This window comes from Podarcis pityusensis (genome assembly GCF_964106645.2).
Source record: "Podarcis pityusensis genome assembly, chromosome: 10".
NCBI lineage: Eukaryota > Metazoa > Chordata > Lepidosauria > Squamata > Lacertidae > Podarcis > Podarcis pityusensis.
The window spans coordinates 18,274,719-18,299,936 of NC_138035.1; the positions used below are offsets into that span (position 1 = coordinate 18,274,719).

Sequence of the window (25,218 nt, forward strand, 5' to 3'; positions counted from 1 at the left end):
GAAATTCATTTGGTGGAGATTCACCATGGGTAGGCAAACTAAGGCCCGGGGGCCGGATCCGGCCCAATTGCCTTCTAAATCCGGCCCATGGACAGTCCAGGAATCAGCGTGTCTTTACATGAGTAAAATGTGTGTTTTTATTTAAAATGCATCTCTGGGTTATTTGTGGGGCATAGGAATTCATTCATTTTCCCCCAAAATTAAAGTCCGGCCCCTCTCAAGGTCTGAGGGACAGTGGACCGGCCCCCTGCTGAAAAAGTTTGCTGACCCCTGTGACATATACGGTTAGATCTACATCATACCCCAAGTTCTCTGTATCTGATTTTATCTGGTTGCTGAACATAAATTAGATGTACGTCCCTTAACTGTCCTTCACTATAAAAAAGAGAGAACAATGAATTAATCTACATTTTCCCGCACAAAATCTATGGAGAATAAGACTGGATAGTCTACAAAAAGAAGTGATGTTAGTATTGTAAGCAACCTTCAACCTTTACTACTTAATTGTTATCTCAAGCAATATGAAGTAGATGAATAGCTTTCTCCCTAAAAAAAATACAAGAAACCTTATTGATAACTTCAACAAATTAAAATAAATTCATGGTTTAGTAGTATAATTCAGGAAAAAACACTGCCCTAGGATCCACTGAGATGAAGGGTCAGCTATTCAATCAATCAATCAATCAATCAATCAATCAATCAGAAAGCCAGTTCTCCCCTCTTCTACCCATGGTGTGTATGCACTGCCAGCTCCTGTTAACAACTGAACAAAAATATAAGGAACTAGAATTTCCATAAGACAGGAAATTCTGTGTGAGATTGCAGCAGTCACTTCTAAATAATTTCAGGTTGTCAGTAAGAGTAAAAACTTAAAATATGAGCCAAGATTGTGGGGACAATCTTGGCTCATATACATGGATTGTTGCTCCATGTAATGTTAATGTGCTGGAAGATCTATATAAGGATACCAAAACCACGGATAAGGGCCTGTGAGGGCATTACAGGTATGGACAGAATCAAAACTATCAGATCAATCCCTTCTCTCATTGCAAGGTGACTTGTGAAGCTCTATCACACATGGTAGTGATGTGTACTGTTCATTGCTGCTCTTTAGAATCTCACCTTTATGACAGCAACTATCATTCAGCACTCTTCCCCACCCCCTGGCATTCTTCCCCCACCTCATTGTCCCATGAAGAACATTCTTCTCCCACCTCATTGTCCCATGAAGAACAGTCTTACCCTGCTGTTCTATACATATCTGGAGACAGTCCCCCCATGCCACCTCCATGTCCTGTCTGTTCCATCATTAAGGCCTGAAAGTGCCCCACATTCTCTTCCTGGCAGCGGTACAGAGGTCCCTCATGAGCAAGACCATTGGCTTGATTGGTGGCTGGAAGATGTGCCAAGTGAGCATTCACAGGGGACCCATAAGCTCTGGACTGGAAGTGACCGGTGGGATGTCGTGGTGCATAAGGTGACCCTGTCTGCAGCATGACACTGTGCGGTGGGAAAGCAGAGGGACCAAACCCAAGCCCAGAAGAACTCATGGGTGGTGGAGGTGAACTATACAGGTATTCTCCTGCTGCAACTGATCTCTGTCTCTTGGTGGCTGCATTGTGGTTGTCCAAATCAAGAAACTCTTTGGGACTCTCAGGCCTCTCTTGGGATTCATCCGTTTTCTCAGCCTCAGGCGGCAGCTCTTGCCCACTGCTGGGAACCTCTTTGGTGCTTGCCATGTCCATTCGGTTTGGGGAAGCCAAAGAAGTGGTAAGCACTTCACAGCCCTGCATGCCGCTGCCCATGGTCGCTCTGTCTGAGAAAGGAGGCCTGGCCAGAGGTGATGGACCAGGTGGATGACCAGTGGGACTGGACTGGGGAGGGAAAGGCCTCTGCCAGTCTGAATAGCCCTGTGGACAAGGATAGTAAGGAGGCTGCTGGTAGTGGTGATAGGAAGGAGGAGGTTGAGGCTGGTAAGGGTATGGCATGCCCTGGTGGGAACGGTAACGAGGGAAAACCCCATGGGGACTGTTACTAGGCTGAAAGCCTCGGGCAGAAAAATGTTGAGAATGGGCTACTGGGTGGGGTTTCCCTCCCATCATAGGATTAAATCCCTGCAGTCCTGGATTGATGTGATAGTGTGCTGCTGAATTTGGATACTCCAAATTGGGCATGTAGAGAGGGGCAAACTGGCCAGAGGTGCCTCCTGCCGGACTGCTATCCATGGCAGCAGGAGTATTGGTGCTCTGTCCCACGCAAGGCACAGTTGCTTCCAGCACGTTTTTTCCCCCAGTGCAACGCGACTTCTCCATTATATTAGCAGCCACTGTTTTTCCTTCAGTGCCAGTGGATGGTCCATCACCTATAGCACCATTTTCAGGCACAGGCCCTCTTTCTGTCGCTGTTACAATGTCCTGCGCACATCCTTGGGCTGCTGAACTTGTATAGTTACTCTCCGCTGGCCATGTGCTCTTGCTCTGTGTTGCTTTTGGATCATTTTTAGTTCCAGAATCAACACCCTCCCCTTCCTGGGTCTGCCTGGAGCAATCCATTTGCAAGGGATGCTTGGAATGAGGTAGCAGCTTGGGGTATGTCCCCTCTGGAAGGCCAATACACTGGGCTTTCTCTTCCACTCCTGGTGGAGGGTTCACTGTGCAAAATGAAGCAAAGAGAAGTTAAATCTTTTTCATCACATGAACTGACAACATCCAGAAAAATTACAGTGAACTCCAAGGTCCAGTATAGACATAATATTAACTTGGTTTTTATGAAATGGGAGTTTAGAGCATCCCTATAGTTATTTTTATCAGGCTTAGCAACAATAATATGCAATGCTGAGCCATGTTAAAGGGGAGTGGGACAATTTAGTGTGATTGAGCATGTGTGTCAGAAGGGAGTGTGTGATCCTGCAGCCTGCTCCCAATCTCTGAACCCAGTTAACATCACATTTACACAAGGCCTGAGTGAAACTCCACCACCTATTAACTTCACAATTTTAAGTACAGCAGGAACAGTGAACAAATGTAAATGAAGTGTCCCCCCCCCCCCCCGATTTGCTTTACAATTAAAATGGTGCTAGAAGAAGACTGTTAACATTCTACAAACATCACATAAACATGGGATGTGGAGACATGCTAACCATGGTGCAGGTATGCAGCTCCTGTTAATTTCAAAGGGTTTGAATGGGAAAAACTTACAGTATACTTGTATCAAAACAAATTCTTACTCTGCTGCTCCTAATGGTGTCCAATAAAATCTACTAGTCACCTTACTTTCTCCCATGGCCACCTATGTGTGGACATGCCATAGTAAAGCATCAAACAGACAGCCCCCCCCAACCCGATTCACCAATGACAACAGCAGTCCCTAACTCTTTACAGATGCTTGGGGCAAATGGACATAAATCAGTTGCTCAACTGATGAAGCCACCATATTTTGCCTTAGCAGATCAAGAACATGCAATTACCTTGGTTGTTCTCTGAATCAACTGTCTGGCTGGTGTCCTGAGAGTTCCCATTCCCTAAAACTGTTTTTGGAGGTTGAATGTTCATAGATGCTACATGGGCCAGTTGTGGAAATGGTCCAGGCAAGTGGGGGGGAGGAGGCTGACGGGGGTGGTAAGGCACACCAGGTGGGCATACCCGGGAGGACAGCTGTTGCATGGCAATCATCTCTGGACTGTCCATCATGGAATCCCCACCTTGGGTTCCTCTTGGCATTTGTGTGGGAGGCCCAAATAATGAGGCTGGTAGCTGCTGCTGCATTCTCTGACCAGGGCCTTTTCCTGGTTGTCGCATATATCCTGAGGGTGGAGCTCCATGAGGTAGGAAATTGGATTGCTCAGTCCACTGATTAGGTGGCAAAGGTGGTCTCAGTACCTGAGGGTCCATCATGTGGCTCAACGCACGAGGCGGACCCACTGAGGGTCGCTTGTCTACTCCCAAGGTCATCTGGTTTACTGTATCATGGCTTCCATTCCACACAGCAGGATGTGCACGGTTTAGGTACTTATAGGGCCTGTAGACATGTCCAGGGGGAACCTCTGAGGTCTCTGTTTGTCTTGTAGGGGGTCCATTGTGCCTTGGAGAAGGGAATCCTTGCTGAAATTGTGCAGGGGAATACATACTGGCATCTGAGGGAGGACCTGTCATCCGACCAAGCTGAAGGGATCCAGGCTGTGGTCCTATTGTGGAGACGTGCATTGGTCCTGCACATACCTGCTTCTCTGGAGCAGGAAGCCGATGTCCTCTGGGATCATTCAATCCAACTGTAGGCTGCGGAAGGAAACATAGGGAAATGAGGCAGGTTCAATGTGGACATAGGAAAATCAAAGTCATTAGTAACAGATATATAACAGCAAGAATCGAGACTACACTTTAACCAAGAATCTAGAACATTATTATTATTATTATTATTATACTACCCCTCCATCCGTAGATCTCAGGGCAGTTCACAACATAAAAATACAATATTAAAAAAAAAACATAATAAAAACAAGAACACCCTCACTCCCTCCCACAACACATTTAAAAAGGTATCAGATTGATTACGTTCTCCTGGCACCTAAAGGTGTATAATGAAGCTGCAAGCTGAGCCTTCCTGGGGAGAGAATTTCACAAATGGGGAGCCTCCACAGAGAAGTCTGTTTTCATGTTACCACCCTCTGAACATCTTGCGGAGGAGGCACATGAAGAAGATTATCATAGGATCTGAGTAAGTTCATCTGGAGAGAGGTGATCCTTGAGGAATTGCAGTCCTGAACCATTTAAGGCATTATAGGTCAACACCAACACTTTGAATTGTGCCCAGAAACTCACTGACAGCCAGCACAGTTGGGCCAGGATTGACACTATATGCTCAAACCATGTTGCTCCAGTGAGCAGCCTGGCTGCTGAATTCTGCACCAAGTTTCTGAACCATCTTCGGAGACAGCCCTATATATAGTACATTGCAGTTATCTAATCTAGAGGTTACCAGAGCATAGAAACAATAGATGTTAGGTTATCCCTGCACAGATATGGGCACAGATGGTCCACCAGCTGACGCTGATGGAAGGTACTCTGCATCACTGAGGCCGCCTGAGGCTCAAGTGACAGCAAAAGATCCAGGAGTACCCCCAACCTGCCCCAATAGCAATAGTAATAAGACCATGAATAAGTAATTGTTTGTAATCTGTAAGACAGAATCAAGGTTTCCTTACTGCAGACTTGCATGCAGTTCTTAAATATGCAGGTGGCAGCTCCTTTCAGATTATGTTTCCTACCTGCATGACAAAGTGCTGATGCTGCTGACCTGGCTCACCAGGGTGTGGTTCTGGTACTCGTGGTGACCCATATGGTTTTGCTGGATCAGACCCATGCAAAGAGCCAAATGGTCCTGGCACTGCTGGTCTCTGTACAGGAAAACAAAAGTCACCTATGCAACTTTGTAGGAGATGGAATTTCTACAGTCACAAACTTAAGTCATTTCAGATTGAGGAGCCACCTTTCACTTTAAACTGCAAGATGGGACCAGGGAGACCCAGATTCATTACCTCACTCAGCTATGATGTTTTTGAAGTGACACTGAACCAATCACCCATTCTTAGCCAACAGAGCTGCATTGGTGAGGATTTTTTAGAGAGAAAATTAAGAATGCTGCCCTTGAGGGATGGATGGGTAATGAAATAAATAATTACATTTTTAACAAAGCTAGTGTCATTGTTTCACAACAGCTTTCTAATCAGTTTTTCATAATTGGTATAAGTACCAATCTGTTTATTAATATCTTCTTTGTTGTTACCATAACATTAATGCCCTTAAAAGATTTTGCAAATTATTTGACCACTCCGTTAATCAAATCTTCTTCTTCTTCTTCTACTACTACTACTACTAGTAGTAGTAGTAGTAAAATGCTCATTCTTAGTCAAGACCCATCCACTGAATATCAATGCACTAGTGAAGCTGATAAATTCACCAGTTAGGAGAACGAAATATGCCTGTGAGAGGAAGAGCATCCGTTTCTACTTCCTGCCTAGCCTCTTGTTTGTTCTCCTGGGAGGTAAATCTGATAGATAAATCATGTCACTGCCTCTGATTCTCCACAGATGCATCACAGCAGAAGCACACAGGCTGCACACAGCACTCCAACAATCAAATTCACAAATGCTGGCAATTCTAATAAGAACAGTATTTTCACCACTTCCTACCCCTTTCCCTCCCGCGATTTTAAATGGCAATAACCCAGCTTTCCCCTACTAAGCATGTACAGCAGATGCGGTCTGCAGCAGCTTTGCTGCAAACCTGGGAAGTCAAATGCAAATGTGAAATTTAACTAGCACAGCTATAAAACTCTGGAATTGTCTCTCTGGAACAGTTTTGAAAGAAACAAATCCTACTGTGGTTGAGTCAGGGCCAAGCAATTTTATGAATCCAACTTTAAGGTTATTTATTCCTGGGAACACTTGGTCGCTTTTGCTGAGGGTGTGATTGATTGCCACATTTGAGGTTGGGTAGGAAATTCCTCCCCCATCATATTAACCATTGACCCAGGAAAATCATTAGGGAGAGGCTGGGAAGTGTGCACTCTCCCTTGCTTGCGGAACCATCCGGAGCAAAATGCTCCATTGCCAAACTTTTGAATATACCACCTCTCTGACAGTGAGCATAATAATGCCTGTGAAGTGAGACTAAGAGGGAAGATGGCTGCACTAGATTTTTTCTTTCTTTTTCAAATTCTGATTCTATTAGTAGAAATTCAGACTTTCTTTGTAGTTAATTTTTTAAAAAAGTGGTTACATGGAAAACAATCCTTCCACACCTTTTATCTTCCAGACAAGGTCTAGCACACACACACACACACACACACCCCACATCTGGGTTCGTTCATGTCCAGTGTAAACTGCACCAAGAAGGAAGGAATAGGGGAAGGAAAGAAAACATGAAGTTTGTTATAAAAAGGGAAAGAGGTGTGTATTAGCTTGGATACTTAATGCTACTTCCTCCCATTTGCTGGTGTTCCTTTTGTAATTCCCGCCAAATAATATTTTTTCCAGTTGGTCCACTGGAGTGGGACTCACCATCTGCCCTGGATGGGATACACGGTTGGGCATTCCACCATAGCTATGTGAGCTCAGGAAACCTCGGCCATTGGAAGAGGCCACTTCTCCAGAGGGATGAAGAGAACTACTACTTGGACCCTCGGCAGAGAAGAAGGAAGAAGAGGAAGAAGTAGGCACTCTATGTTTCGCCTTGTGAGGTGGAAGTTTTCCTCCATTTTGCACATGCTGTTGTCTCTTTCCAGGTCCTTCAGAGTCTCTGGATCGAGTCCAAACATTCCCTGTGCTGGAACGTATAGTCCGACGGCTTCTTTTCTCTCGCTTCCCATCTTCTCTGATCCAGAACTCATCATCTGTGTCCCCATCTTCTCCAGGGAAGTGCTTCATCATTGCCCGGTGGAAGCATCTTTCTAAGTTATAAGCCATTTTAGTGTATTCTGTGTTGAAAGAAGCAAATCAAAGAAAGTGAGTTTTATGGGTAGTTACATTTTTCCTCTGCTGAGAACTGCCCTTGGAATGTAGGTTATTCTCTCTCTCTGCTTTTACTATGTTTTTAAAAAGGAAATAAAATACAATCAGAGCTGGAAAACTAGAAGCTATAACATGGATTTCAATGCATCCCTTCAGTAACATTCCTTATTTTAAATTATCAATATAATGCAAACTGTAATACAGACAGATGCCTCTGTGGTGTGTTTATTAAACACATACAGTGGTACCTCTGGTTACGAACTTAATTCATTCCGGAGGTTCGTTCTTAACCTGAAGCAGTTCTTAACCTGAGGTACCACTTTAGCTAATGGGGCCTCCCGCTGCTGATGCGCAATTTCTGTTCTCATCCTGAGGTAAAGTTCTTAACCCGAGGTACTACTTCCGGGTTAGCGGAGTCTTTAAACCAAAGTGTTTGTAACCCGAGGTGTTTGTAACCCGATGTACCACTGTAATGGGATGACTCCAGTTTCACATATCAAGTCTTGCATTGGGCATAAATGGTCTTAAAAATGAGTTAAAGTAAGTGTTCTGTTTGTTTCAGAAATGTGTGCAACTGGTAGACCCAAGTAAAAGAATGGAATTCAGCAGTGCCCCATGTCTGTCAGCTTGCCAGAAGGAATGATTCGTCCTTCCATGTGCTGTTCTGGTGTTCTCCTAATACTCCCCAAGTCAACTGGGGGGCAGGGGGCAGTGTGAGGGGAAACCCTCAGACACAAGCAGAAGTCCTTGTGAAGGGCTTCCACCGACAGGGCTCTTTGAGTGAATACCATCCACAATATTTTAGTAAATGATTCGTAATGTTGCCCAATAGTGTAAGGTCACCCAAATTCAGAAGACCACACTCATCTTTTTCTCTCTTTTTTAGTGTGCAGCTGCTACACAGAGCTTAATACAGAAATGCTAGCCACACAACTGGAACTCTGTACATGAAGGAACTATGCTTCAACTATATGCACATGACAATCCTACGGATTATGTCAACAGTTAAGCACATTTCTCTGGGCTTTGTGTACTGTTACATTTTGTGTCTGTGGGGAATCCAGCCTCTTTAACAAGGTTAGGATTCTGAGAGCCACTACTTTTTGAAAGATGATGCCTCTGGTCTAACAGTAGCACAGACTAGCATGAGGACATAAAGACTGTGGTCTGAAAGAAGATCATAAAAAGAGCAGTTTTTCCTAATGCCAGCTGATATAAATTCAGCTGACAGCACAGTTCCCAATCCTTTCCCTATAACTAACACTCCATGTTCCCCTGCTTATACAAGCTTATTAACTTTCTGCCACTCTAGTCCATGCTGCATAGTTGAATTAAATAATAATAATCTGACTCCTGCAAGCAGAATAGACTCTGCCAATTACACTGTTGTTGGCATCCATCCGTCTTGAGAGACAATGGAGTGCACCTCCTCTCTGGTGAGCAAGCCTGGGCAGTATGTATGGAGATCCTGGGCTACCCAGACAACAATACCCCACTCTCAGCCCTGCTGATGTGGTCCAAAGGAAAGAAGAGCAATACTTTAGGCACCAGCTTGGCTGCAGGAGTTGCTGGAAGGAGACATACAAGATTCCATCCAACAATCTTAGGAACTGGAATTGTGTCAGATTTACTCCTTAGTCTTTTCTTCTCCTGAAGATGTCCCATAAACCAATTTGTACATATTTTTCCTCAGCGTTTACTCCAGAAGCCTTTCATGTGAATGAATATAGCCACAAGGCACATTTATTTAATTTTTCAAATGTTTGTAGTGAATTAAGAATTACGGGCTTAACCTCTTCATCCATTTCCTGTCCAATCCAGCTATGGGAGGCTAGAAAAGACTTGGGCTGTTTTCCATGTATATGTACACAATAAATAGAACTCAGGTTCCAAATTCTTACCACTATTTTCACCGTTGTATTTAAGGCAGTTCCTGAACATGGTCTTCATGTCACCCACAAATTCCTCCTTGGTGTAGTATTGGCCTCCATTTAGCTTCTTCTCCATGCTAGATATATCCATGGGAGCCTGAAAAATACCCCAGTTTGCTTCAGGCTTACAGACCTTGAAAGCTACAATCATCCTTTAAAAAGATGTATTCTTATTCTGCCTGCTAAATTATGCAGATTCCATTGCATCAACTATAACACAATGTTCAGAATGCAAAAAAGGGCTTCATACTGCTTACCTTAACAATTTGGTAGTAATTTGGGGCATAGGATTCATCAACTGGCTCCAGGAATGGCCAGGAGTCCTTGTGAGCCTTCACTACATCGAGAACTGTCAGCAGCAAAAAGATGATAAACTGTTACACATACAAATGGATGCTAATACTTTAAAAACCAACCAACCTGAAAAGCTAGTGTCTGGAGTGGGGACTGACCTTTGTACATGGCAGTGAACTCATCATCCAATTCAAAACTGCAAAGAGGAAATGTAAAATTAATGCAAAGTTTCTCCAGCCTCATTTCCTCCCCAACTCTGTCTCTGGTATGTTATCCTTATCACTTAACGTTCAACTCCAGCAATTGCAATGCTTTCCAAGGCCTGCATTCACACTCTTTTTAATGCCACAGAATATAATTCCTCCATAGCCTTTTCTCCGGCCATCAACATTAACAGTGACAATCAATTGTTTTGGGTGTGATTGTTTTTCTGTATTTATAGGCCACTCACTGCAATTTACTTACAGGTCCTTGGTCTTCCTCTCCTCCCTAGCAGGTGAACTGGGATCCAAGTGAGAAAGCTCTGGGGGAAGTTCCTTTCCCTGGGCAAGCAGCCATGCCCGCTCTTCTCGGAGCTTCCTTCTCTTGGCTCGTTCTGCAGATAGGGAAGAAAAACTGTTACGTTCTTGAGAAGTTTTCTTGCACAATGCCCAGGGTTTCTTTTTTTAAAAAAATAATCTTTATTGCTTTTAAAACATACAAGAAAAGAAAAAAAAAGAAAATAGGCGAGAGAGAAAAACAAAATAAAGCAGAGAAGAAAAAAAGAGAGAGAGAAGAAAAAGCAATACAATAAACAATACAAAACACAACCTTAACATACTAAACTAAACTAAACAAAACAACAACAATTTAAAAACATATACCATACCATTTCATTACTCTAGCTTTCATTCCCTTATTTCATCGACCTCCTCTCACCTCCCTTTTTGTATTCCACTTCTATTACTTGTTTCAGCAATTCCTTTCCACCTTTCTCTATTTTTATCATTATGAATATCTTAACATATTTTGTACCTTATTTTCCATTAATACTAAAATACTTATTTATACCTAACTCCTTATAACATTTCTGCTAAAGCCATAAAGTTTCATTCCAACAATTTTCTAACACTCATTAAATTTACAATATTTCTATATATAAACTTTAAACTTTCCCAATCTTCTACCACCATCTCTTCTCCCTGGTCTCGGATTCTGCCAGTCATTTCCGTCCATTCCATATAGTTCATCAACCTGGAGATCTTCTGTCCGAGGCTCTTAAGTCTTTTCCAAGTCCCTTCTGCAGTTTTTCTTCATATTCTTTGATGCTGAAGATGCTGAAGCACAAGTCTTGGGGGGGGGGCCCAACCCAACCATGCCCCCATTCCCTCTTGACAGACCAACCAACTCTCCACAGCTAAAACCAATGTCCATACAATATCTCAAACCATGTTTCAAGGCTCCTCCAGATCCAAAGGCCCCCACAACTCCAGTCACCTCCTGACCCAGATTCAGGACCCAAAGGTCAGTAAATCTTTGCATGACAGAGTCTATCCAACCTTCCTTCTTCAATCCAAGCAGGGCTCCAATCTTCAAATTCTGACTTTTTCTATATTCATTCATAAAAGGCATCCACTTATAGTCCTCAATTTGCCTCTGTAGGACTGGGGATTCCACTTGTATTATTTTAGATTCAACAACACCAACATTCTCCTTTGTCTTCTCCCCAGTTTGTCCTGTCAAGGTAGGTTCCTGTGTCAGATCCTGGACAATTTCTGTATTAATGGTCACTTTTTGTTCCAAATTAATCACTTTTTGTCCCAAGTTCTCAAGTTTGGTATTCATAGTGTCCGTCTTCTTGTGGAGCTGTTCCAACGAGTAGCTTATCTTACATAATACAGTCACTAAGGCTCCTTCTGTCAACATTCTTAAAATCCAAGGTCAATTTCTATTTCACACAGTTCTTATCTTGCAGCTGGAGAAACCCCAGCTCCACTCTTGTAACAGTTTCAAAAGCTCCCTCTAGAGGGAAACAGTCTCCACTTGTATCAATCCTTTCAAACACAATTTAAACTATAAAGTTAATTTCAGTTTTCAGTTACTTTTCCTACTTTTTAAACGCAGATGAGGACAATGGAAACAATATATTTCTCTTATTTAGCTAGCTGTCAAAAAAGTCACTCTTTCTGTCAGCCCGTTTCCAGGTTCGGAGCAGTGGTAATTTGGTTTTTCACTCTCTCCTGCAGGCTCACTAGGTCCAAAATTTCCCCCCTCTTCTCCTGCTTCCAAGGGGGGTTTGATAGTTTTGACCGATGGAGATTTAGTCCTTTGCAAAAATAAACTTTCCAAGGCTTTAACTTGCAACTTCTTTGCTTCAATCTGTTTACAAAAAAGGAAGGCGGACTTCCTGTTTAGAACCTTCCCGTTTCGATGCCAAATTAATGAATTTAAGGATCTAATTTTCCGTTCTACTCACGGGTAGTTGTTTAAAATCCAATTGTCCACAGGAAAAAGTCAGCGCTCTCCGGCAACAGCGATGCGGCTTCACTCCGTGAAAGAAGCAGTCAGTTCGAAGCACCGCGCCACTCACCCCACTTCGCTCCGGATCCCCAAATCAGGGTTTCCCCGCGAGTAGGGGAGGCGCAAAGGGTGCCAGCCGAATCCCAAGTTCACAGGCTTCTCCCACCTGTGATTTCAGTGGGTCTCCGCCTTCGCCGTGGCGGTCAGACCCTAATTTCCGCGGAGCAAATTCCTCCTGATCGGAGGAACTCCGCCATTGCCTGGAGGCGCCAACCCGGAAGTCCCAATGCCCAGGGTTTCAGGAGGTCATTCACACTCCTGTGTGTGACCAGTGGAATTAACATGGGGTTGCAGCAACTCCTCTTTGAGGAAAGGTTATAATGTTTGGACCTTTTTAGTTTAGAAAAGGTGAGAAAGTGAGGATATGATAAAGGTGTATAAAATTATGTGTGGTGCAGAGGAAGTAGGTAGAAAGATGTTTTGCTCTCTCTAATATTAGAACTGGAGTCATTCAACGAAACTAAATGGTTAGGGATTTGTGAAATACAAAAACGTACTTCTTTATGCACTGCATGAAATTCACTGCCACAAAATGTAGAGATTAGACAAATACAAGCAGAATAAGGATATCAATGAAGCTACGAGCCATGATGACTATATTACTTCTGTCAGACTAAGACAAGCAATCATTGCCATTAAACAACTAAACAGAGTGACATGCTGGTGTACAATGCTTGTGAAGTGAATATCATGCATATAAAAATAAACTGTAGACCAAGAGCAACTAAAAAAACCTTCCGTAAAGCTGATCCGCCTACCTTCCACTGCCTTGACTTTCTCCTCCATTTCTCGTTTCCTTTCCTCCTTCAACATTTGTTCTTGCTCCTTCTTCTGAACTGCCAGAAGGATTTGACGTTCCTCCTCCTCTTCCCGTCGTCTCTGCTTCTCCATTCTGCTGAGCGCCACAGGAGTCACCTGCAGAAAGAAACACAACTATTTACTTATTATTTATTATATTTATATCCCATAATTTATGTTAGGTAGGTCAGACTGAGATACAGTGACTTGCCAAATGTTAACCAGTGAGCTTCAAGGTTGAGTGGAACTTTGAAGACCAGCATCCACAGCCCTAGTCTAACTCTCTATCCATTACGGCACACTGGGTTTCGGCTTATGATTGCCTTACGTGAAATTATTGCAATAGCTGATATACCTTTGAAGCCCTTTTATAGCCTTTAGAAACAGACTTGACTCTGAATGAGAAATTGGATCATTTGTACATTTTTAAAACAAGATATCATCATAGGAAAGCACCTCCCTGTAATTTTTCTCTTGGTCTTATAAATGTACATCCACGTGATTAAATCAAGGCATAACTGCAGGAAATGTATTGTTTGTTTTCAATGACTGCATTTCACATGTATGCAGCTTGGTTTCAGCACATACAACCACATTTATAAGAATGAATAGTCAGGGAAGGAACATGTGATAATTGCAAAAGGTGCATTAGATGCGCACACACTGTCACATAATGTATGAAATGGGAAAATAAAGCTATTCTTTACAATGCCATTGCTGCAGCAAAGAAGAACCAACTGGGAAGTTATGAGAGGGCAGACTCTGCCACCAAAAATCTCTACAGTCTACATTTAGAATGTTCTGAAGATGCAGGCTTTTCTATTTGTATGCTGAAACAGTGAACACAGAAAGCATATATGTGGAACTGAATATTGCATCAGGGATAGGTTCAGAAAGTACTATAAAAATCCAACACTGAACAACTGGGGCTTAGAACAATGCTCAACACAGACGAGTACCTTTCAGGGACCAGTATTACAGATATTTACAATAGCACAAACTACCCCAATCCCAAGCATGAGTGCCTCTTTACCCGGGCAATCTTTTTTGGGGGAGCACATTGCCAGAATCTTGTTCAGAGTATGTAAATTATCTGATTGCCTTAAAAGAGCCACTTTATAAGAAGGTAACCATACCATAAGTTTTAGGATGGTTTTTTATCTTCTTTTGGAAAGCGCTTTGCCAAGAAAAGGGATTGGATCACATTTTTACAGCAAAAGGTATCTCCCCCCCCCCCCCGCAATGTGTTGAACTTTCACAGAATGCTTCATGTACCTTTCATTTTATATATATATATATATATATATATATATATATATATATATATGCTCCAAGAAAATTCAGCACAGCCCTATTATTTATTTAAATGTTCTATATCTCACCTAACAATTCCAAGTAATTACTTATATTCTGAAAACTTGCTCTGTGCCTGTAACTTCAATCAAGATTAAAAAACCAGAAAAAAATCACAGGCATTAATTAAAACACTATGTAACTTCATAAATATACTAAAAAAACTAGCTAACATAAATCCCCCCCCCCCAGTATTTCACATTAAAAGCATATTTAAAATCAATCCTTTCATCTTCTTCTTAAATATGTGAAGGTTCTGCTGGGCAGCTGGCTCCAGAGGTCACAGCCACAACAGGAAAGTCACTCTTCTATAATTATTTCCTGCCTAGATAGGATCACAATCAGGCCCTCTTCAGTAGATCTTAATGGCCATCTGCCCTTGGCCATTAACAGATTTCAAAGCATCAGAAGCTAACATGCAGTCAGTTTGTGTTGCAGAATTAGCCAGCTATGTTCTGGTCTTCTTGTTCATATTAGGAGTTGGCAGTTGCATTGTGTGCCAATATAGATTTTAAGAGCCATCCTATATACTAGGAATGGCTTACCATTTTGTCCTGATGACCACTTCCACGTTTAGCTAATCCTCCACAGAACGCATGCCAGTAAGTGAGTGTGTTCACTCCACACTCTTGTACACACATTCACACACCACACAGGACAAACGTGTGCAAGACATGGGAAACACACACAGAGGAACAAAGCTCCCCTTTTCAGTTGATCCATATTGATTAGTCAATGAGAAGTTTTGCCTCTTTTCTGCTTATCAAATAACCACCCTGATGCATAATCAAATTGTTTAAACTTCATTGTTCACCCCAGCACTCTTTCTATTTTTTTAACTGGTAGGGTCTTGGGAGAGGGGAGATAGGGGTTAGCAAGCCCTGCTATGTAGGGAGCATTATGGAAATTGATTCTACAGACAAAGTTGATAGTTGCCAGAACTCTACAATGCAGGAAATGTTAGTGTTTGTATGCAGCAGAGGAAGTAAACTTTAGTTAAACGAATTCTTGCTTGGAGCACACCTTTAGTTGAAAGGCATTCAGACTGAGACATGGTTTAAATAAGAAAGCTTATTGTAAGGAAGTACATTCTAGTTGGAGAAACAAAGAAGCAAAGCTATGCTTGCCCCTTTGTTCCCAGAAGAATGATCCAAGATGACCTCTTGCCTTGAGGTCCAAATAAAGTGTATGAGGAGGAGCAGGAAGTTGTAAATGAAATGCAATACCACTGTAAACATCAAAGAGATAGAGAGAAGTCAGCACAGATACAAAGGTACAGTACTACAGGGATAGACTGGGAAGCTGGAGGTCTCTTGCTCTATCTGTCTTAACCCATGCAAACCCCTCTCAGAAAGCGGAGATGCACCCAAACTTCTCTCCTGGTCTCCTGAGAATATAGGATCAGACAAACTAATTTAAATAAAACATAAACCAGAAACCTTGTTTCAATCCCATTTTTGGAGAGTGGGTTAAAAACCCAATATATATTGGACACAACATGTCTAGTGAGAATGTCAGTTTAGAATTTCAAAAGACAGCTTTAGCTTTTAGCTCAGTGCATGCTTCAGCTTTTTAGCCTAAAAAAGGTGGCATATACGGTAAGTCACTTTAGGGTGGCTGAATGACCTGGATGACATTGGAGAATCCACATATCTTAGATTTAGAGGGTCATGATAATATTGGAAGCTGGCACACCTATGAAAAGGTGAAAGTACACAAAGGATTTACAAATCACATAATTAGGAAATATTTGTAGAGAGTATGGGATAAATACAAAAAAATATTGGAGATAAAAACACCACTTTGACTCTCATCATTGGAAGCCATGGTGGTAAAGAAAAAGAATATGATAGGTTGGACAACTTGTAGAAATTTATTAAAACAAGAGGGAGAAGAGTTTAAATTAAAATAATTTAATGATTTATCAGGAAAGTTAACAACATGGATACAATATCATTTGAATAAAGTATTTAAGAAAGATAGGAAACGAGGGTTTGGGGAACAAATATCACAACTGGAGAGAGGTCTATTGGAATGCAATGTTAAAGTGCTGTCTAAAACGTAGAAGATATTACTGGAATGGGAGACAAAGGATGAGCAAGTAAAATCTTCAATGATACATTAGGCAATAGATATTGTTATAATATAGATATGGAAGTGTGGGAACGATCGTGGAATATGGATATAAAATTTACAGCATGCTATGGTTTAAGAGAAAACTACATGAAAAAGTTATATAAATGGTATCTAACACCGAGTAAACTGGCAAAAATGTATAACTCAAAGAGAAAGAAGGTACAGTCGCACCTTGGTTAATGAACACCTTCCGAGTCGAACGTTTTGGCTCCTGAATGCCACAAACCCAGAAGTGAGTGTTCCGGTTTACAAACGTTCTTTGGAACCCAAATGTCCGATGCAGCTTCCGCTCCTGCAGCCAATCAGAAGCCACGCCTTGGTTTCCAAATGTTTTGGAAGTCGAACAGACTTCTGGAATGGATTCTGTTCAACTTCCGAGGTACCACTGTACTTTCTATAGTATGTGGTGGCCTTGTAGTAAGGTTAAATAAAGCTTACTGTGAAGCTTTTCTTCTGGGAATTATAGGGACAAAACTACCTAAACAGTATAGAAATTTATTCATGTATGCAACTACAGCAGCAAGAATGTTATTTGCCCAAAAATGGAAAGAAGTCGTCCAGACAAAAGAAGAATGGATACAAAAACTTATGACTATGTAGAAATGGTGAAACTTACCAGAAAAATAATAAATTAAGATAACAGACTTTTTATAAAAGAATAGAAATGGTTTATTGAATATTTACAAACAAATTGTAAACATATAAGGTCATTGGCAGGATTACTGTAATAACCTGCAGTTTCATAAGAGTATATAATTGAAAGTAGATGAATATAAGTTAAGTTAATTTAGGAAATGATAAAAATAATTTTAAGGAACCGCAGTTAAGGAGGAAGGAAATCTTGTTTTGAAATGTTAAAATGACTGTAAAAGTATTGAAATGTATATAACTGAAAATTACAATATTATTTTTTAAAAAAAATACAAAGAGAAAGAAAGGGTGTGACAACTAATTTTTCAGTTTACACTTCAGTTTTCAAACTGAGGGGATCCAGGTCCTTTAGCTTAACTTCTGTTCCAGGAAAACTGGAAGCAAGCCTTATTAAAAGCAGAATTACTAAGCACATAGAAGAATAAGTCTTGCTGAACCAGCAAGGGTAACATCTGTTTCACTAACCCTTTAGAATTCTTTGACAGTTTCATTAAGCATATAGAGGCAATCCAGATGACAAACTAACTTATCCCCCCCAAAAAAAATCAGATAAAGTCCCTCAAAATGAAAAGGATTGAAAATAAAACTGACAGTATCATAATGCTGATATGCAAATCCATGGTGTGACTTCAATTGGAATACTATGCACAGATTTGCTTGCCTCACCTCAGAAAGGATATCGCAGAGCTGGAAAAGGTTCAGAAAAGGGCAATCAAAACGACCAGAGGGCTGGAACAATTCCCAAATAAGGAAAGGTTACAACATCTGCACCTTTTAGTTTAGAAAAAAGTGAGCAAAAGGGAGGGGTATGATTATTTACACCAGTTATGGTCCAGTTAGTATCTAAATGCCTCTATTAGTAGGACACACTTGAGACATTACTGCAATGGCTTACAATTTTTGCTTATAGAATCATACTACTATTTCAGCTTATAAAGCCAATTATACTATTCACAACTACCAGATTATTGATATTTGCACCATCTGGCAACTTTTCTACCTCATTTGTAAAGTTTCATGGCACAGATACATCTTAAATACCACAAGAAAGAAGAAGTTTATTGCTTCCTTCCCTCTATAGGTTATAAATTATCACTGAGGCCTACTGCTTGCTGAGGAGAGTAGCTGAACAATATAACAATCTGTTTACGGATGTTTGCCAGTGGTATATGTGGCCCCAGGAAGGTTGCCAAGAAGGGAATGCAGTCCTTAGGCTGGAAAAGAATTCCCTGCCATGGCTATAGAAGAGCTTCTATAACTATAACCCTTCTCCCCAACAATGCCACTTTAGATGTCAGGTGGAAATTCCCATGGTTGAATGAACCTTCTACCTAGAAAACTCGGTAAGTGGAAGGGAACCTTTGTCTGCAACCAGAAGTGGCATAGACCAGATATAGGTTCACCACTGCATTGAAAACTGGATCTTCAATGCAATCTATTTCCTGAGAATTAATGATCAGCTGGAGCCTCCTCACTGCCCTTCAGGCCTTAGCCCATCATTAATTCAGACAAAAGCCTGCACCTTAGCCATTATTGCTTCATTTTTTTTCACCTGCCTGCAAATGGGACCTGAGGGGGCACTGATAAATTGCTAGAAAGGCAAGCTAGCTTCCACCCTAGATACCCTAAGTGCCTCTATATTTGTGTTGTTGCAGAAATGCTATTTAGTCATTTCCTTCAGTAATGCTTCCTTGGAGAATTGTCTGACATCATCTCCCATCCTTGCCACCAGCAACAACAATGCATTAAGCAAGGTCCCTAGGCCCCTGCTTTGTCCTTTAATAGAAGAATGCTACAGTTAGACAACAGTAAAAAAATCATAAGACATGGGCTACTTCACAAAATGAAAGCAAGGCAGAGCACTGGATACAAACACCTGTTCCTCACATCAGAATGCAAGGTGTCCTTTGCGTGCAACCCAGCCCACCAAAGTGAGCTTGTGTATTTGAACTAGTGTTGCCAGTGTATCCAATTAATCCCAAGATAATAATTTAAAGAGAATCAGAGCAATTAGACCTTTTATGTTATTTAGTCCATTTCATCTGACCACTCACAGGATCGTCCCTATAGAATTTATTCAGATACAATAGTGCCTGAATACATATGCTTATGTGAGGATTAAAATACTAAAAGACAATCTCCCAAAATACACAAACTATTTAACTGATTTTTCTAGAGAGTTATTTACCAGGACTTTCATATTTTACTGACAGGTACGGAGCTAGTGTCAACAAATAAGAATTTCAAAGGGCAGTGTACATCTCTAACGATGCTCCAGCCCAAATTCTACAGAAAAAAACAAAAGTCAAAATCGGGAGCTAACTACATTATTCAATACAATCTGATTCTTTTGCTAACAATGAGTATTTCTCTTACAGAACTATTATACAGGTGGTTTCTTTTATACAACTTACACACTTACCACTGAGCACCCTCTAGATCAGGGTTGCTAACCTGGTGCCCTGCTTTGGATTGCAACTCCCACCAGCCCCTGCCAGCATGGCCATGATCAGGGATGATAGGTGTTGAGACCACCACATCAGGAAGGTACCATGTTGGCTATGTCCAAATAGTTTATGGCATGGCAGGCTTGGAGAGCGGGGGGAATAAAACCTATGATTGGATTTATAGGGAAATATACTGTGAGTTCACTTTAGATATTATTTAATAAATGTTCTAATTCATGTATAGGTTAAATTGTATTTTTAAAAGTCTTTAAAAGTGTTGAATTCTGTCATTAGGCTACAGCATCCAATGCTAAATTAGAATGGGGGGGTAGGGCTGCATTCCATGAATATTTTATTCTACCACAAAATAAGCAGTTTTATTATGGGTGCTATAGAGAGATGAAGTGTTCCTCATGCAATTAAGGAATGGTCTTCAGGCTGCAGAAGTGTGAGCCTCTATGTAGTGCAGATGGGCTGCAGTTTCAGTATCATTTCTTTGCTCAAAATAGGACTTCTCCCCTTGTCATGGTACTGTCATCATGCACCAATCTGAGAGCAAAAATGGCCCTGAGGTTGCAGCTGTTTAGGGCCACAAACAGCAGCAGATTGTTGCACAAAAAAGGAAGTATGGGGGGAAATTAAGTTTTGGGAAAACATTTCAGATGGATGCCAAAGCCCCTTTTCATACAAAAAAATATGTGCTGGAGAGCTTTCTACTATATTCTAGTTAAAAAATGCAAGGTCTATTCACAAATGCTGTGTTATGTGTAGCTTTTTGCATAAACCCATTTTGTTACCCCAAGCTAAATCAAAACCTATGCACACATAATTGCATTTGCAAAGATCCACCCCATTGTTCTGTCTCCCTCCCTCTGCTGACTCTTCTCTGCCAAAATTTAATTTGTTATCTCTGAAGACTTTGGACCTGTCTTACTTTACATTGTTTTGCAAACCATCATGAAAACCAATTATGTTATATGGGGATCCAAACCATTCAGTTTTTAAAACTTAGTTTGGGCTCAGCTGTAACTGAAGTTGTGTTGGTTCAAGCCAATGAAGGTTCAGGAACTGATTCAGTTCAGCTTAAGTCCCAGCACACCCCATTCCCAACAAAATGCCACAGAAAAACTTTTTTGAGGAAACAGAAAAATTGTTGGGTGGTAAATTGTGTGAAAGTGAAAATGCCTTTGGAGTCATGAAAGCATGTCTGCTGCTTTGCTGAAGCACCACTCACATGCTTGCAGCAGAGGGCACTGTGGACTATGCAGAACAACAGGCTCCAAGGACTTCTGCTCTCTGCTCTGATAATAGTCCCCCAAAAAGAAACTCTCTCTCAGAGTTCAACACAAGATGTGCAGTCCCACATGCCTTGGTCTTGCCTCAAACACAGCCCTTGCTCCTTCCTCTCTCCCCCTATGTGATACCTACTAGAATTTCCGCAGCTTCTTCTTAATAAAGGTGCTGCTCAGAAGGTTTTTTTTACTGAGAAGCTAATCTGAACCACCTGTTTGAGAAATATTGCAAAGGATTAGAAGCCTACAGAGCAGTTACATATTTAAGCAACATCTACATCTTGGAACCAGGTGGAAGGTGCAACTCCACAGATGCCATGCATGGTCAGAAACAAAGAGATTTGTGTGCTATGAATACAGTCTTAACAACTTCCCTGCATCATGTGCTGGAAAGCCTTCCAATTTAAAAAGAAACAAATACAATTCAATGAAACAAAACACTTGGCATTGTGTTTCCCTGGAAATGGGTATGTCCACAGACTTGCATCCAGAATAACTGCTACCCCTCTCCTCCCTGCCTCTGCTCCTCAGGTGAAAAATTAAAAGAGACTTGGGAGCTTATGGGAGTGCTGACACACACTGGCCCATAGGCAGCAATTAACTTATGCTAAGCACCATAGGTCCTACAGCAAGCCTCCTACTGATTAGAACCCATTTGTTTCTCTACATCCAAATTTGCAAAACTTTCCTGCCTGTACATAAATATGCACCTTCTTATTTCCTGGATGATGATTTTTGTTGTAGTACTTCTTGCACCTAAAAATGAAAATAATGCAGCAGTGCACACTCCACTCCTGGGGCTGCTCTGCTAAACAAGAGCAGGGGCTCCCAGGATGAAGAAGTGTCACTTTATTCTCATTAATTAAGCTGAAAATATTAATACTCCTTGGCTCCACAGTTGTCACAGAGTGTGCCAGCCAGTTCAAAGTTGATCTTTATTAGCAAAAACACAATCTCCATAGACCAGGCTGAGTGTCAGACCTAATGAGCACATCAGTGCATTCCCCATAGATCTTATTCTATGAAATTAGTTGCTGATACTAAAGGTTCCCTCCTCCCCACAGCTGTCTATGTCTCCTCCTCTGCAGGGACTGTGCCTACATGCAGCCAATCTCTCCTCCAACCTTTTCATGCCTCTCCTGGTTCTGGGTGACAGGGAGGGAGGGGAGCTTGTCACAGCAGGAGGGGGAGACACCCATGCCTCTTCACCAGCCTTGTTCAGTGCTGTCTCTTGACCTCCCTCCTCCCATTCGCCAGCTCAGCTTCCGATTCTTGACTTCTCTCTGCCACAGACTCTCCTAGCTCACTAAGCCTTGTTAGCCTTTCAGCTTCCGACACCTCATCTCACCAGCTTTCTCCCTCTGACCAGTTTCATCATCAGTACATAACTATTCTTTCCTTTTCACTTCTGTATAGCAAGAAAGGCAAACGGCTACTTCAAATATGTAACTGCAATTTTCAGCAAGGCAAAAAACAACTTCAGGTATAATTTGGTGTGAAACACAGATTTTGGAACGCACTGATTTGTGGTGATATAGTTCAGGTGCTGACACTATGTACCATCTCATTTCCCAGATGTTGAAGTAATGGCTGAGTCTGCCATTCAATGCTTTGAAATGCTTCAACAGAGACCTTTGTTTCTGGATTAGATTGAAGGCTGGAAGTTCTGTGCTGATGACAACCAGATGGCTATCTGGGAGGTAGGCATTTAGCCAAAAATTCTTTCCAACCCACCTCTATATTAAATGAAGACATTTCAAGAGCTTTATCTATATTTCAAAATTTCTTCATAACTGATTAAATGAAGTTGTCATCTATTTAAGAACAAATCTTGGCTTAACAGTAAGGTTTGTTTGAAGCAAAACAAACCACAATCACTGGTTTGGGCATAATGTTATGGCAGGGATCATGGCTTCCTGCTGCTACTCATGCTAGAGAAAGAGAACTGAAGCAAGAGCAATCTTCATGGTTCATGTCTGTGGAATGCCATCTCCTAACATATTTTGTTGACACCAAACTGATGGGTTTCACACAAACTTTCAAAGACATTTTTATTTACTCAGACATTTGGTTGTTGACTGGAGGAAATGTTTGGTCATGTTTATGCTTCATGGTTATGCTGCTGCCATGTCAATTTGATTTATTGTGGTTTAATTTTTTATATTGCTTTATTTTAGGATTGTATTATATATTTTATGTTGTACCCCACTTTGGGATTGATTTTCATGCAGAATTGGTTATACATTACCTGAATAAGTAAAACTAATAATTAAGGTTACTATGATGTGTCAACAGTGTAATAGTATGTGTGATGAGCTTCTAGAAAGAAAACAAAGGTGCTGGCTGATGGCAATCAGGCGTAAGTTTCCTTAAACGTAGGCCTGAGATCTGTATTGTATGTATAAGTAATAAATATACCAATATATCCAAATGAAGTTGCCTTACCTGAAGTTCTGTTTCTATGACCTAATTTTCTACTTGTTGCTGAGATGAGCACATTCAGTGATAATGCTGATGGGTGGCACTGTATAGCTAATTTGTGCTAACCTATTCTGCCATTAAAGGTAAGGTAAAGGACCCCTGTATGGTTAAGTCCAGTCAAAGGTGACTATGGGGTTGCGGTGCTCATCTCGCTTTCAGGCTGAGGGAGCCGGTGTTTGTCCAGAGACAGCTTTCTGGGTCATTTGGCCAGCATGACTAAACCACTTCTGGTGCAACGGGACACCATGACAGAAACCAGAGCGCACGGAAACACCGTTTACCTTCCCGCTGCAGTGGTACCTATTTATCTACTCGCACAGGTATGCTTTAAAACTGCTAGGTTGGCAGGAGCTGGGACAGAGCAATGGGAGCTCACTCCGTTGCAGGGATTCGAACTGCCAACCTTCCAATCGGCAAGCCCAAGAGGTTCAGTAGTTTAGACCACAGCGCCACCTGCATCCTCTATTATGCTATTACATAACACATTACCTCTTGGCTTATTGGCTTTATGTGCTGACGATCAGACATCCACCTAGGAGAAAACTCCATTCGCTGCAGACGTTTCTCCTAAAAAGTGGTGAAAGAAATCAACATGGATCAGCATTGGTACAAAGGCTTCGTATTTGGATGTATGTCATTTATTAGTAACAATTTCTGTAATATTTTTCAATGTAAAGAGTGCTTAGCAATTCATTTCTCATTTATCATCCCTCACAGATGAAGTCACAGAAGCTATTACTCAAAGACCAGGCCTGGATAATGAATTACAGGAGTTGATTTTTCAAATGATATCAAGAACAAAAGCAAAGCAAACAAACAAACAAACTACAAAAGACTGAGTGCTGCTGAGATTGACAAGTATCCTCCAGATTCAAATATCAAAGAATTAGAGTGCTGAAATGGACTAAAATACCATCCAATGCAACCTTCTGCCACAAAGCAGGACCAATCAACCTTCTATTCAATGTTTTAAAACCAGAGAGTAAGTAATCTCACACATATGAGTCAAGCCAAATGCTGCAAATGAAAGCATACTTCCCCTTCCAGAACACTGTCAATCAGAACTGAGGTAGTGAAGGGGATGGGAGGGGGGGAGAGAACATAGCTATCACTACAATGCTCTCAAGAGAAATACAATTAAATTCTTCTCCATTCTACTCAATAGCCCACTTCTGAGCACAGAGATTACAAATTCTCCCAAAACTGAACAAAATGGTTCTTATCTACTGCAAAGAATGCACTTGGAACTCTACAGCAGTTCTAGATAGCCAAACTTCTTCACTTTCTCCCCTTGATTACTGGCTATCTGAATTTAACCATGGCACAATAATGCAATTTAGATCAATCTTCTGACTTTTATTTCATTGTGAAGAAAATCTCGAGCACATATTGTTAGCATATGCAGATGCCTCAAATATTCAGTGAGTTTGTGTGAATGATCTAGAAGTCAAATGTTTTCTATTATACATTATCCAGTTGCCTTTTTTCTCTACAACTATTGCCTCTCCAGCATTACCTATGTGTATCCTCCTTTTTTTCTCCACTAATTTGTGCATGTTTTAAAAAAAGAAACAACAAAAAAATCCAGATGTTACAAAGCACATAAGTATGTTTGAGAAAATTTTTATCATTTTTTTGAGGGGGGAGGGGGAATTCCAACAACATAACTTTGATTATCTGGTCACAGAATCTGGGCCCTATCAATTTCTTCTTCATATAAACAAAAAACAAACCTGCTCTCAACTCTCAGATTATTCAGATACTCCTTC

The 25,218-nt window shown here is 41.2% G+C and overlaps 1 protein-coding gene and 1 long non-coding RNA gene across 5 annotated transcripts in view; one reads left to right on the plus strand and one right to left on the minus strand.

Annotated features, from left to right (window-relative positions):
* CECR2 (CECR2 histone acetyl-lysine reader) overlaps positions 1-25,218 on the minus strand; it is a 121,116-nt gene that overhangs the window by 8,295 nt on the left and 87,603 nt on the right. For all 3 annotated transcript variants that reach the window (XR_013977024.1, XR_013977025.1, XM_080971567.1), the window contains exons 8-17: positions 23,939-24,016; positions 13,050-13,206; positions 10,198-10,327; positions 9,891-9,928; positions 9,696-9,787; positions 9,409-9,535; positions 7,058-7,473; positions 5,264-5,392; positions 3,467-4,274; positions 1,243-2,650 (exon numbers count right to left, since the gene is read on the minus strand). Coding sequence is in view for 1 of the 3 variants with exons in the window: in XM_080971567.1 (XP_080827693.1) it covers positions 1,243-2,650; positions 3,467-4,274; positions 5,264-5,392; positions 7,058-7,473; positions 9,409-9,535; positions 9,696-9,787; positions 9,891-9,928; positions 10,198-10,327; positions 13,050-13,206; positions 23,939-24,016 (3,383 nt within the window). In the remaining 2 variants the exon portion in view is untranslated. The remainder of the gene's footprint in view (positions 1-1,242; positions 2,651-3,466; positions 4,275-5,263; positions 5,393-7,057; positions 7,474-9,408; positions 9,536-9,695; positions 9,788-9,890; positions 9,929-10,197; positions 10,328-13,049; positions 13,207-23,938; positions 24,017-25,218) is intronic.
* LOC308457620 lies at positions 1,271-25,210 on the plus strand. 2 transcript variants are annotated; one of them, XR_013977044.1, is made up of 5 exons: positions 1,271-1,409; positions 6,813-6,946; positions 7,034-7,208; positions 22,544-22,668; positions 24,167-25,210. It is a non-coding gene; the product is annotated as an uncharacterized lncRNA (long non-coding RNA). The 2 variants fall into 2 exon arrangements; XR_013977045.1 differs by lacking the exons at positions 1,271-1,409; positions 6,813-6,946 and adding an exon at positions 1,438-1,574.